Raw genomic sequence first — 14,880 nt, 5'->3', positions numbered from 1 at the left:
AAAAAGACAGTGGTACAAGTAGGCCTTTGTTAAATGACTAACCTGAAACCTCTTGTGAATGACACACTCTTCTCTACTCCAAATACTGGCCCACCCCTGCTTAAATACTGCTCAGTGAAGTTACTCATGCTAGTTCTTGAGGGAGTAATTATAGAATGATTCCATCTAGGAAGATATAAAATAAAATGGTAGTCTAAGTTCTATAGTTAGTTTAGTCATACCATATTATAAACCTCCACTCCAAAAATAGTGTGAGGTCATTTCTGGCCAGAGTGAAATAAAAAATGTATAATGCCAGAACAGTCTATTATTCTGACAATGAAAAAGATTAACGCAGTTCCCTTTATCACTTGCATGAGTTAAAAAAAAAAAAAAATTATCAGCTGGGTGCGGTGGCTCACGCTTGTAATCTCAGCATTGTGGGAGGCCAAGGTGGGTGGATCACCTAAGACCAGGCATTTAAGACCAGCCTGGCCAACATGGTGAAACCCCGTATCTACTAAAAAACAGAAAAATTAGCAGGGCACGGTGGCACATGTCTGTAATCCCACCTACTCAGGAGGCTGAGGCAGGAGAATTACTTGAATCCGGGAGGCGGAGGTTGTAGTTAGCTGCAATGGTACCACTGCACTCTGGCCTGGGTGACAGAGCAAGACTCTATCTCAAAAAAAAAAAAAAAAAATTATGGCACTCTGATTATCAGAGTATCTTTCAACTAAGAACTTATGGCAGACTGGGAAATTCAAGAGGAACTCTGACAGGCTGTCTAGTCTAGTGGAACAGGGCAACCTGAACCATCCTGATAGTTTGACCCAATTTTAAAGGCCATTAGTATAACTTGGAGTATTTTTTTTTTTTTTTTTTTTTTTTTTTTTTTTTTTTGAGACACAGTCTGGCTCTGTTGCCTGGGCTGGAGTGCAGTGGCGCGATCTTGGCTCACTGCAAGCTCCGCCTCCCGGGTTCACATCATTCTCCTGCCTCAGCCTCCTGAGTAGCTGGGACTACAGGCGCCCGCCACCACGCCCGACTAATATTTCGTATTTTTTAGTAGAGACGGGGTTTCACCGTATTAGTCAGGATGGTCTTGATCTCCTGCCCTCATGATCCGCCCGCCTCGGCCTCCCAAACTGCTGGGATTACAGGCTTGAGCCACCGCGCCCGGCCAGCTCAGAGTATTTTAACTATTGTATTGCCGTGACTTTTTCATTTTGTCTCCATTTATTTACTCAAATGGGTTTAGCAAGTTCTTGCTTCATGCCACTGACATCAAATACTCTTTTTTTTTTTTTTTTTTTAATTTTTTTTATTTCTTGAGACCAGTTTCACTGTCGTCCAGGATGGAGTGCAATGACGCTATCTCAACTCACTGCAACCTCTGCCTCCTGGGTTCAAGTGATTCTTCCACCTCAGCCTCCCAAGTAGCTGGAACGAAAGGTATACACCACCATGCCCGGCTAATTTTTGTATCTTTTTTTAGAGATGGGGTTTCTCCATATTGCTCAGGCTGGTCTCGAGCCCCTTGGCTCCAGTGATGTGCCCGCTTCAGCCTCCCCAAAGTGCTGGGATTACAGCATGAACCACTGTGCCTGGCCTCACATCAAGTTCTATGGCAGCACGAGCTTGCTACTTTTGTACCTGACCATTCTACCAACGCTCAGCAAACCATTCAGCAGTTCCTCCAGAATCCTGTTCTCAACTCATTTCTCTTACCTTCCCAACCTTGGTATCATCAAATTGCAACCCAGATGCAATGCATACAGCCTGCTCCTAGTAGAGGGTCCTCCTCACTGAAAATACGTAGATACAGATTGGTAGCATTTCACAAATTGGTTTCTAAACTTGTTACCTGGATCTTATAACACAGTTTTCTATTTTTTAAGAAGTATAAATGATGACAGGGTTCCTAGGCTGCTCTTAAAGTTATTTACAAAGGATTCTAAAATATTCTATAGTTCTAGCTGAAATTAGGATACAATTCTGTTAATAGTAGCCAATAATCATTTAAATGTAAGATAAAATGACAACGTCTTAATTTTATCTGGAATGCTAGTGTTTAAGTAAAGTAGGTATGATATGAAGGAGAATATAATAGATCCAGAAGAGAACTTCTGGATGTTGCAAGATGTTTAGCAGCTAGAAGCCCTGAATTTAATTATATATATATACACACACATACAATTTATACATACACACATATATATACACAGTGTACATATACGTATATGTGTGTGTGTGTATATATGTATGTATATATATACACACACACACACACATTTTTTTTTTTTTTTTTTTTTTGAGACAGAGTCTTGCTCTGTTGCCCAGGCTGGAGTGCAGTAGCGTGATCTTGGTTCACTGCAGGCTTCGCCTCCCGGGTTCACGCCATTCTCCTGCCTCAGCCTCCTGAGCAGCTGGGACTACAGGCAAACCACCACCACACCCGGCTAATTTTTTGAATTTTTAGTAGAGACGGGGTTTCACTGTGTTAGCTAGGATGGTCTCAATCTCCTGACATCATGATCCACCCGCCTTGGCCTCCCAAAGTGTTGGGATTACAGGCGTGAGCCACCACGCCCGGCCCTGTATCTTTTATTAGAAGACTTTTATATTTTTTCTCCTTCGCTTAGGCTTGTCAAAAGTATCCCCATTATGATTTATAAGCTCTAAAGAGGGGCCTATTTCGGTTTATATGAAGAGATAAATGGAACGAGGGAAGGGGGAAGTGGAAGAGTCAGGCAGGAAAGAAAAAGGTGAGAAGTACTTGAGGTAACCACCCAAGAGAAGAGAAAAAGGGGAAAGAAAGAAGTGAAGAAAGTTGTGTGTAAAGACAGTATCTGAGATGGACTAAACTCTAAACTTTAAGCAGAAAACAAAGGAAGGAAAACTGTGTGTGCACTTACACACACACACATAATTAAAATTTAAACGAAAAAAGAAGGGAGGCTGCTGGGAAACACGTGGGTCAGGCAGGTCCTAAGCAAGCTACCGGGGGGAATTCTGGCTGAGCCTGATGGCTTTCTAAAGCAAAAGACAGCAAAGTGTAGACTCAGACAATGATGCAGACAGGACAGTCAAAAGACATTTGCAATATGTTTAAAAATACTTTTATAATAAAGCAAACATTGTAGACTATTTGGAAATTACAGAATAGTATGTTTTTAGTTTCCTTTAACTGAACAGCTATGGATAACATCAACAGTTTGGCATTCAAATGTGAAATGCATGGGAAAATATTAGAGTTGTACTATATAAAAAAATTTTCCTGTGCATCCCTTTGAAGAGGGTGTTAAAACATGAGTAATGGCCGTAAAACATTTTATTCACTAAGATGTACTATCACTTAGCTACTTTATCACAGACTGGGTCATTTAGGTTGCTTCTGACTTTTAGGTATTATAATACTAAAATTCCCGTATTCTTTTGACAGTGCACATTTCTAAATTTTTTTTAGATAATTTTAAATTTTTTAAATAAAAATATTTGAAGGGGTTACGTTTGGTGAAGGACACCAGCTGCGGAATTTTTGGCTTTGGCAGATTGAAATCATGGCAGGTCCAGAAAGTGATGCGCAATACCAGTTCACTGGTATTAAAAAATATTTCAACTCTTATACTCTCACAGGTAGAAGGAATTGTGTACTGGCCACATATGGAAGCATTGCTTTGATTGTCTTGTATTTCAAGTTAAGATCCAAAAAACTCCAGCTGTGAAAGCAACATAAATGGATTTTAAACTGTCTACAGTTCTTAACCTCATCTGTTAAGTTCCCATGCCTGGAGAAGCTATCCCAACTCATCATGTGATAATTCAATTTGTACAATAAATTATGAACCTGGAAAAAAAAATATTTGAAGGATATAAAATATTTACCAAGCAATACATAGTGGTAGACTGGTTATATCATAATATCTTTGCCAATACTGTTTTATCTGCCAGTTTGACAAATCATATACTGTACTATCGTTTTAATTTGCATTCTTTTGGATTAGACATAAAACCATTTTGTATCCTCTGCTTATTTTATTAAAAATTACACTATATTACCCTCTTCTATGAGATCATTCATCTTTATTTCACCCACACTGTAACTACAAGTCTGTTTAGTGAAAGCTTTCACTTAATAGCTGAGCGCAAGTATCAAAGGCTAAAAACTGTGAACCTGGAGAAATGTGAGCTATGGCAGTCTCTGCAGCAACTTCTTTGCATAAAACAAAATCTTCATGAACTGGGGATTACTTGGGGTTCTGAATGAGTATCTCTAAAGTCCTCATGCACACCTCAACAACTCTGAAGCTTTTGTGAAGACAATCTTTCTTGTAGAAATTTATTTCTTCCTTACACTCTATCTTCTAAATTGAGGTGCTGACTCACACCTCTCCTAAAAAACAATGGAACCATGCCATTAAAGTACACGTAGCATTGTATTTATGTTCCTCTTCTCTCCTAACCAGTAAAGATCTTCTACAGCCTTCCTCATGTCCAGCAGGATGCCAGGTACTCCGAGTTTTAATATACTGGTCATATCAAACATGCAGAATCCATTTAATTCTAGTATCTCATTTTCTAGAAGAGAAAACAATGGTTCAGCTGAGTATCTCTCTCATGGTCAAGGAGAACCAGGGCCAGAACTTCTGTCCTGATAACCAGTCAGTCCACTGACCAATCACACTCTCCTAACTCCTATACAGTAACACCCAGCAGCATTGCTAAGCACTCTAAGAACTAATGCTTCTGAATGAAAAATATAAAAGTCTGAATTTTCAAGTAAATCAGAAAAAGATTAAAATATGATTCATTTCAAAGCAGTCTCTCTGGAAAACTATGCAAATATTCAGCGATGTTATAGTTGATTAAAGGAGTTTTATAATTACTCTTTCAAAGTGCCTAGAGGGCCAGTTTTATACCCCAATTGATATTACTCGTTTTTCCATGCACCTTATTCTTTGGGCTTAAATGACTGTTAGTCATTTCAAAAATTCATATCCAGCTTCAAAGCATCAATATTTGCCATCATTTATGATATTCAAACAGAAGTAAAATTCCAAAAAAAGAGTTCAAAGTGTTTGAAACAATAATGGCATTGTAAGAGTAAGTTCATAACCTCCTAAGGTGTCTATTTATATCCCTTTTCTTTCCAAAAAGTAGCTATGCCACTATTTAGAATACCCAACTCATTTGCAGATGCAAATTGTTTTAAAGGGACATCTCATGCAATCATGGAACTACTGAGAGCCTTCTAAAACTATATTTGGAGAGTGTCCCAAAGATAAGCATATCACATTATACTGAATGTATATTTAAATATTCAGAGAGAAATGTCTTAAAGAGCATATGCCAGAATGTAAATAATGACACCCTTTAAGGGATAAGATTATGAGACATTTTGATTTTTCTTTACTTTGGCTTACAGATTTTCTTACATTACTCTAATGGATATGGGTCATTTATACAATTAAAATATACATCCATACGCAAACACACAAAATAGAACAAAGTACACAGACACTGCAAAATTCCAAGATCCAAGCATTAAAGATGTTTGATCTAAATTTGCACAGTTGATTGTTTAAAAGTTCAAAATTTGGCTCAGGAAGAACAGTACACCTACCCAGATACAACAGGTGCAAGATTTAAAAAGAATGTTGAGATTGGGTTTATCTTACCTCCTCGCCCTTCTGTATAATTTTACACCTATCTATGCAACTCAGAAAGGAATCCTTGCCTTTTCTAAGTGAGCCACAATCTTTCCGAATGCTTAAAGCACATCTCAACAGTAATTACATTGTTGATGACCTGAAAATGGGTCACCCTCACAACTGACTGAAACTCTCTTATGCAACCTTCCTCTGGAGGAAACAAGAACAGCTTGTACAAATATTTCAGCTAAATCTACTTCCCTAAGAGAAGATGATACACATTTGTAGGCATTATCAAGTCTTGAAAGCACACAGAAAGGCAAAAGAAAAAATTATGAAGAAGTTAAATTAGCTGAGTCATTTGTCCAAACCAAATTTCATATTGCATCATTAATTTAAGAAAGCATGCAGGCTTTCTGTGTCATTAGTTAATAAATAAGCAACACCTAAAGTTTAGACATTATTAACTAGAAAGTTATGATGAGATAATCATATTACCTAGAAAAATACATTAAGATAGGTCTGAGAAATAACTACATTTCTACAGGATATGAAATTGCATTTCTGTAAGTTCACTGTTAGTTTCAACAAGCTCTACTGTTTCCTTTCTGACTAGGAATGTGCGGTTAACAAAACCAGACTTAGCATGCCAGTTTTTAGCCTTTAGGTAAGTAGGTATTTATGAAATATATCTGAATGAACTTGCATGGTTTGGACTTCTATAAAGGCTTTAAATTCATATCACTAAACAGCATAAGAGTTTTAAATGGCTGAATAGACAGAAACACCCTAAAGTTAGAAGATGAATAAACTGGGGACAGGGAACCACCAACACAACAGAAAAGTCCTCTCAAAAGGAGAGGGTGTAAAGGCGTATACATTTCTACACCTATACAGGTGCTAAGTCAGATGTGCTCGGGTGTTGAACCTCACAGCTCCAGTCCCACTTTACCATTCACAATGCTGAAACTTAGAGGCCCCTGTAGCAAGAAATAAATTTCTGATTCAATTGGTTAGGAGTAGGGGTGTAGTGGGGGGGTGGTCTAGACTCCAAAAGATCGGGCATTACTTCTTAAGACAGCCCACAGCAGCTGGGCGCAGTGGCTCACGCCTGTAATCCCTGCACTTTGGGAGGCTGAGGTGGGCGGATCACAAGGTCAGGAGATCGAGACCATGCTGGCTAACACGGTGAAACCCCGTCTCTACTAAAAATACAAAAAATTAGCTGGGTGTGGTGGGGGGGTACCTGTAGTCCCAGCTACTCGGGAGGCTGAAGCAGGAGAATGGTGTGAACCCGGGAGGCAGAGCTTGCAGTGAGCTGAGGTCGTGCCACTGCACTCCAGCCCGGGCGACAGAGCAAGACTTTGTCTCAAAAAAAAAGAAAAAAAGAAAAAGAAAAAAAAAAAAGACAGCCTACAGCAGTAGCAAAATGTTTGAACTCTGGCAATTCTGAGCATGAGGCTTAGTCTGTCAGAGAATGCTCGATATATTACAATTTTATTTTTCTTACTTAAAATTGGTCAATATTTTATAATACTTTAAAGACATGTATAAAGTAAAGCAAAAAAAGAAAAGTTGGTTTAAATTAACTAAATTACTACCATTCTACAGTCTCCAAATATTTAAAGGTGTCAACCTTCAATCAGATAGATCTGTCACTGAGTGCCTCAATGGGGGTGACAGGTAAATAACATCACCCATTAAGGTAAAGGGAGATGAAGGTGAGGAGAAAGTACCTTTTTGTACAACTCCACTGAGGTTTCTATTCTTTCTTCTGCTGTTTAGGGGGCTGAAAAGACTGGAGGTGGGAAGACTACAAAGGGTCATTTAATTGTAAGGTACTCAGAGTTGGACTGAACAAAAAAGCAAAGTAGGATCTAGGGAGGATTTCTGAAAATGATAGGATTAAAACACATACTATATAGCATTCATTCTTGCAATCTGGCATTCAAAATTAGACTTAGGATATGTTTATTATTTTCCTGCTAACAGCTTAAAGGACAGTGGGGCCTGAAAGCTGGTTTAATCTGACATTGAAAGACAAAAATCTAAAGTAATGATCATTATAATTATGCAAAGGGTATATTTAAATGTCTTCTAACACACTATAGAAGTTCCCTCCAGAAGTCACTGATTAATTAACCAAAGCCAAAAAAGGAAAAATTCAATTAGATAGCCATTTCTGGAATTATCTCCCCTGAAATGCAGGATTTTTTCCCCCTTAGATTTCAAAACTCTCTAAGGAGAAAAACCAAGTAGTCACATACCTATAGATGGAGATTTGAAAGGGTATTTATCAGGTAGGTCCACTCTAACTTTCCATACTCCGCCTTCATATGGTGCTGAAATAAAAGTAAAAATGTTCATCAGAACTGCGTCTCCAAATTCGAAAATAAATCTGAGTGTAAATTAAACATTACCCCCTAATCTTCTGAAAACCTTCCAAATTAATTCCTTCAAGAGTCAGGGATCTATTACAATCAGTAGGTGCATCATGTTCAGATTAAGATACTTTTCTTGGGAAGATCCAGAGTTAAAAAATAAACAGATTCATTCTCTCCTGCAGTTTACTTGATTCTTCAAAAGTACTAAACACTATTCAATTATTTGGTAAGTAATAGCCATGTTACTTTCCCTCGTATCTCAATAAACCCCATATTCATCCCCCCTCCAAGGACAAAAAGAAGAAAACAAAAAACATTTCCTGGAAACCATCCACGTGGCCATCCATAACAAAACCCAGAATTTACAACTCACGTCTAGTACTGTCACATAGAGATAAAGAGAAAACTACAGTCGGCCCTCTATATCTACAGGTTCCACACTCCTGGATTCAACCGATCACAGATAAAAAATATTCAAGAGAAAAATCCAAACAATAATAAAAAACAATACAATTAAAAATAACACAAAAAAATACAAAAAAGGCCAAGTGTGCTGGCTCACACCTTAATCCCAGCACTTGGGAGGCCGAGGTGGGTGGATCACCTGAGGTTAGGAGTTCAAGACCAGCCTGGCCAACATGGTGAAACCCTGTCTGTACTAAAATACAAAAATGAGCTGGGCACCTGTAGTACCAGCTACTTGGGAGGCTGAGGCAGGAGAATTGCTTGAACCCAGGAAGTGGAGGTTGCAGTGAGCCACGATCGTGCCACTGCACTCCAGTCTCGGTGACAGAGTACGACTCCTTCACTTAAAAAATAAATAAAATATAGTATAACAACTATTTACGTAACATTTGTATTGTGTTAGGTATTACAAGTAATCTAGAGATAATTTAAAGGACATGGGAGGATGTGTGTAGGTTACATGCAAATTCTATGTCATCTTATACAGCAACTTGAGCATCTGTGAATTTTGGTATGAGGTGGTCCTGGAACCAATCCCCTGCAGATATCAAGGGACGACTATATATAAAGTAATTGTGATAAGAGAAATATTTCCTCACTGGTTCCAGAGTCCAACTAAACTTGCTTTTCAGAAACTATGCATGCTACCATCTATCTCTGATATTCTATTAAGAAATAGAGTAAAAGACTGTAATAGAAGAACACATACCAACACATGTACTTACTTCCTTGTGGTCCATAAAACTTCACTACAAATTCATTGAGTCCTCCCAGGATCGTAACCTCATGTTTACTCTCAATGCTAAGGTGGATGGTAAAGGAAATTACACAGGCTTTACAGTACCTGGCAGAATTACCGATAACACTCCCAGGATATGCCACTTAAAGTGTTACCAAAATTTGGCAGGACATTGATGAAATATACATAATAATTCTGGTAGTTTAGGAGGCTATATACTCTTGTGAGAAGAATACACATGAGCTTTGGATTCAGAGACAGCTGTTCAAATCCCAGGACTGCCATTTACTGAGTTTTTGAGCCTAGCCAAAATAATGTCAATTTATTTCCTGAGTCTTTGTTTTCTCTTTGCAAATTGGGAAAACAGCATTTCATAGGATTCTGTGAGGATTAGACAGGTTAAACATGTAAAATGTGTAAGACTGCATTTTGCCTACATACATAAAAAACTGGCCAGACGCAGCAGCTCCTGCCTGTAATCCCAACACTTTAGGAGGCAGAGGCGGGTGGATCACCTGAGATCAGGAGTTCAAGACGAGCCTGGCCAATATGGCGAAACCCCATCTCTACTAAAAAATACAAAAATTATCCAGGCATGGTGGTGCATGCCTGCAGTCCCAGCTACTCGGGAAGCTGTGGCAGGAGGACTGCTTGAACTTGGGAGGCGGAGGTTGCAGTGAGCCAAGATCGCACCACTGCACTCCAGCCTGGGTGATAGGGTAAAACTCAGTCTCAAAAATAAAATAAAAAATATACAAGAAAAATACGTGCTTAATTTTAGCTTTTCTCTCCCTTTCTACCCTCTCCTCCTCAATCTATCCCTAATGAGTCTGTCATATAAACCCTGCATTCCCTTTAGTCAAATTCAAATGTTCACCAAAATACAAATTCCCCTACACTGGAAATGCTATGCTCCTAAAACAAGGGATTTACTAAAGAGAGGTCCTACAATTGTCTCCTTGGCTTATGGAATAATCAACACAGTTAATGATACAACCTTGCCACAAGCAGTACTGCCAAATGCAAAAGACCAACAAAACAAAAAAAAATTTTTTCAGATCTCATCCAGAGCATTTGTTTTCACCGCCCCCCAAACTCCACCTTCTTCAGACTTGCCTCGAGGTTTGGTATGCTTCAGGGCTCTAATCACAGAGGGGTAACATGGCTGTACTCCTTTCCTCTAAAACTTACCTACCCCTGAGATCCTTGCCCCTTTAAGGTGCTAAGATTCAATTCTAGAAACCAAATTAATCCATATTAGAAGAGAGGACTACTGGTTTAAAATCTGTTCTATGTATCTGCTTTGTGGTAAAATCCAAAAATGATTCTCTCAGTAGGAATTTTAGGTGACAGAGGCTTTGGGAAGCTCTCAAATCCCACTGTAACATTAAAAAGGAAAACATGATAGACCGGTCTCATATTTCTCCATCGGCAGTGCAAATTATATACTGTTACACAAAATAGAAACATTTAAAAAGTTTTAATAATCTCATATTTTTAAAGATCCGAAATTAAATATTTGGCACTCCAAGACTGTGTCCAACGGGACACAGAACTGACCGCAAGAGGCCAGGTGTAATTCTGGTAAAGTCCTTGCTCAAGAGCCCTGAATAGTATCCACAAGAGGTATGTAAATAAGATAGTTCAGTCTAGGCTAATTTGATCTAATTCTTTTCTAAATGATAACTAACTACCTTTGAAACATGCACACTGAAAGAATTCAATACTGTCCATATAGGAAAATTGGCTTATTTCTTGCTTGGTCAAATGACACATGCATGCCTACTCTGACCAGTCACCCTGTGACATCCTGCAAAATATTCCAAAGTTAAAGTTAATGTAATAAGTAAAAGTATAACATGTTTAAAATTTTTAAAGTTTTTTTAAAAAGCATCCTTGTGTCAGGTTAAAAAAAAAAAGCAAATCCAGTTAAAATAAAATTAAATATCAATAATACAGTCCTTAAAGAAAACAGACATGGAAAACACTTCTATACTGTAAAAGACAAAGGACAAACTAGGAAGACAAAAAACGTGGATTTTTAAAATAAGTTACTACAAAGCAATAAGAAAAAAATACAAATACCCCAACAAAGAAAAGGCCAGAACAGCCAAGTCAAGAAAACTGAAATGGGTAAAACTGAAGTATAAAAACGTCCAACTCATTAAAGAAGTTTAAAAAGATACTTTTTCATTATAAACAATGAAAACAACAGAAGAGCTGAATAAAATCCAGTGTTCAGTGGACTATGAATTAGTACTTCTGAGGACAAATCCAGCACTATATTCCAAAACTTAAAATGAATTTACTCTTCTATTCAAATTTCACTTATATGAAGCTATTTTTTGAAAACAGTCAGACACTGCTGGTGGGAGTGTGATATGGTTTCACCCACTTTGAAAAACTGTTGGCAGTACTAAACCTGCACATATGCATACCCTATGCCTGTCAGTGCTACTCCCGGAGATACGCCCAATACATATGGATAGTTACATTCACCGAAACCCATGTTTGAGAATGTTCACAGGACTATTTGTAATATCCAAAAATTGGAGACAATCCAAATGTTCATCAATGGCAAAAAGAATAAGCTGTAGTATGTCACCCAAAAGAAAATTACAAAGCATTAAAAAAGAAAAATAGACTGGGCACAGTGGCTCACACCTGCACTCCCAGCAGTTTGCGGGGCCAAGGCAGGCGGATCACTTGAGATCAGGAATTTGAGACCAGCCTGGCCAACATTGGTGAAACCTTGTCTTTACTAAAAATATAAAAATTAGCTGGGCATGGTGGCGGGTGCCTGTAGTCCCAGCTATTCAGGAGGCTGAAACAGGAGAATCACTTGAATCCGGAAGGCAGAAGTTGCAGTGAGCTGAGATTCCACCACTGTACTCCAGCCTGGGCAACAGAGTGAGACTCCGTCTCAAAAAAATGTAACTAAAAAAAAAAAAAAAGAAAAAAGAATGAATTTGATACACATAAATGTATGGGTTTTACAGATTTCATCAATGAATTACAGAAATAATTTCTCTACAAAAATTAGCCAGGTGTGGTGGTGTGCACCTATAATCCCAGCAACTCGGGAGGCTGAAGCAGGAGAATCGCTTGAACCCAGGAGGCAGAGGTTGCAGTGAGCCGAAATTGCACCACTGCAGTCCAGCCTGGGTGACAGTGTGTGACTTTGTCTTGAAAAAATAAATTAAAAAAAAGAATAAAAATTTCTGTACTTTTTGTATATATGTTATTCTTTAATAAAAAGTTTACAGAAATACATGTTTCTGATAAATCTGTGTATATGTTTACTGGAATATTTGAAGTTTAAAAATGGAAACAGTCTAAACATTTATTAATAAGAAACTGGTTCAATGAATTACTGTTACTTTTTTTTTTTTTTTTTGAGCTAGAGTCTCACTCTGTCATTCAAGTTGGAGTGCAGTAGCATGATCATGGCTCACTGCAGTCTCTACCAGTGATCCTCCCACCTCTACTTCCCCCTAGCTGGGACTACAGCGGGCACCATCACACCAAGCTAATTTTTTTTAGTTTTTTGTAGAGACAGGGTCTCTCTCTTTGCCCACGCTGGTCTTGAACTCCTGGGCTCAAGTGATCCTCCCACCTCTGCTTCCCAGAGTGTTGGGATTATAGGCATGAGCCACCATGCCTAGCCAGGTGAAATGACTTATAAGCCATTTACACAATAGGTGGCTGGCTCCACTGGCTCATACCTATAATTCCAGCACTTTGGAAGGCCTAAGGCAGGAGGATTGTTTGAGCCTAGGAGTTTGAGGCTGCAATAAGTTATGATTGTACCACTCTACTCCAGCCTGAAAGACAGAGTGAGAACTTCTCTTAAAAAAAAAAAAAGCCAAAAAACACAAACTATATGCAGTAGGCTACTAGTAATGTCTACTAGGGCCCTTTCCAACCAGAGCTCCACTAATGTATGTGGTGTCTGTTCAACTTGGGTATCCAGAAGAAGTCAACTGAATTTAGTTGTACAAAGATATTCCAGCCCTTAAAACTGACAAGGATAATGAAAGAATGGAGTAGTGCAGAAGATTAAACGACTTTAACAAAAGAAGTCTTAAACTAATTTTATAACATAAAAATCCACAGATGCAGCATTCTCCATTGATAAGAACTAATTTGCTATGAATGACACTGATCTACAGCAATTACTTTTAATCATTTAAAATCACGAATTGTCCTCGTGGATGTCACTTCTGGGAAAACTGAAGATACCTTTTCTATCCTTTACCTGGATGTGATAAAACGAGGTTCCTTCCATTTTGTGGTTTGTTTGGAATTTAGTCCAAACTCACATCCATTTTATAAAGAAGATTCTCTAAGCCTTCTCTTTCCCATGATCCCCAGTACAGCCCACATGCCAGATACAATGGGATTGTTTTTATATATCACATCATAAAGAGTTCTCATAGTCTACCTCATATGAAAACCCAAAAGCAAACTGAACTAAATCTTTAAAACTTTTACCAAACTGGTAAAATGAGAAGCTATGCTAACTTTATGCTGCCTTGGAATGGTACAGACACTAAATGAGATAGAAAAAAGAATTTAGGTTTAGTCTAAAGAAAAACACTGCATTAAAAATAAGCCATTCCATCACCACTGAATGAATGACTTGCCACAAAAAATATAATAATTACTTCTCTGCTGTTACCACGTGTATTTATGGGAGAGACCACGAGTTTCTTTCTCCTCTCTGCTGCAAAGTCAAGGGCAAGGAAGGCAGTAAGAAGGCAGGTTAAAATGACAAAAATAATGATCTATTTCTGGACGTGCTGGTCAGGCTGGGAGACTGGTGGGACTCACTAGAAGATTCCTCATAGGCCGGGCGCGGTGGCTCAAGCCTGTAATCCCAGCACTTTGGGAGGCCGAGACGGGCGGATCACGAGGTCAGGAGATCAAGACCATCCTGGCTAACATGGTGAAACCCCGTCTCTACTAAAAATACAAAAAACTAGCCGGGCGACCTGGCGCGCGCCTGTAGTCCCAGCTACTCGGGAGGCTGAGGCAGGAGAATGGCGTGAACCCGGGAGGCGGAGCTTGCAGTGAGCTGAGATCCGGCCACGGCACTCCAGCCTGGGCGACAGAGCGAGACTCCATCTCAAAAAAAAAAAAAAAAAAAAAAAGAAGATTCCTCATTACTTTCTCTGTTTCACAGTTTAAAAATATAAAATATCCTTCATACACTGTTCTGGTAAAAACTCATTAAATAAACCCATAAATCACATTTTATACTCACCTTTTTTGATCTTATTCACAAATACTGCTTTATACCCACTTAGCATTTAACTATTAAGGTGTATCAAAATTTTGTGTAGAATAATGATTAACATTCCCAAGAACCCAAGTCCATTTCACTTTTTGAAGTGCCACCACTCACATTATTTTCCCTGAATGCCATTATGATTACACAATCTAATATTTAAAGGCAAATGCCAAACTGACAAGAGATAAATGACATTCTTGGCAAAATATGTCTATCAGAATTTTACAAGTTATTTTTATACAGTTCTGAAACTTTCCACAAAGGAAGCCAAAGGCGAAGTCTGGGCCTTAGGATTAACAATAACAGGTCAAGGACCAAGGATTCAGGGACCATTCAGAGACCTAAACTTACTGATAACGTGTTCAT

At 38.5% G+C, this 14,880-nt stretch overlaps 1 protein-coding gene and 1 pseudogene across 3 annotated transcripts in view; one reads left to right on the top strand and one right to left on the bottom strand.

Annotated features, from left to right (window-relative positions):
* The window catches only part of UBE2H (ubiquitin conjugating enzyme E2 H), a 122,990-nt gene that overhangs the window by 44,142 nt on the left and 63,968 nt on the right, over window positions 1-14,880 (bottom strand). The window contains exons 2-3 of one of the 2 annotated variants that reach the window (XM_010378773.2): window positions 9,208-9,284; window positions 7,901-7,975 (exon numbers count right to left, since the gene is read on the bottom strand). In XM_010378773.2, coding sequence (XP_010377075.1) covers window positions 7,901-7,975; window positions 9,208-9,284 — 152 coding nt within the window. The remainder of the gene's footprint in view (window positions 1-7,900; window positions 7,976-9,207; window positions 9,285-14,880) is intronic. The other variant, XM_010378776.2, reaches the window with a different exon arrangement.
* On the top strand, window positions 3,467-3,842 carry LOC115898137 (annotated as a pseudogene). Its single transcript, XR_004057852.1, has one exon. The product of XR_004057852.1 is annotated as an ATP synthase membrane subunit DAPIT, mitochondrial pseudogene (transcript).

The sequence above is a fragment of the Rhinopithecus roxellana genome, chromosome 6 (assembly GCF_007565055.1).
Source record: "Rhinopithecus roxellana isolate Shanxi Qingling chromosome 6, ASM756505v1, whole genome shotgun sequence".
In the NCBI taxonomy this organism is placed as follows: domain Eukaryota; kingdom Metazoa; phylum Chordata; class Mammalia; order Primates; family Cercopithecidae; genus Rhinopithecus; species Rhinopithecus roxellana.
Note: the sequence above shows the minus strand (reverse complement) of the source record. Positions and strands in the feature narration are given on the sequence as shown.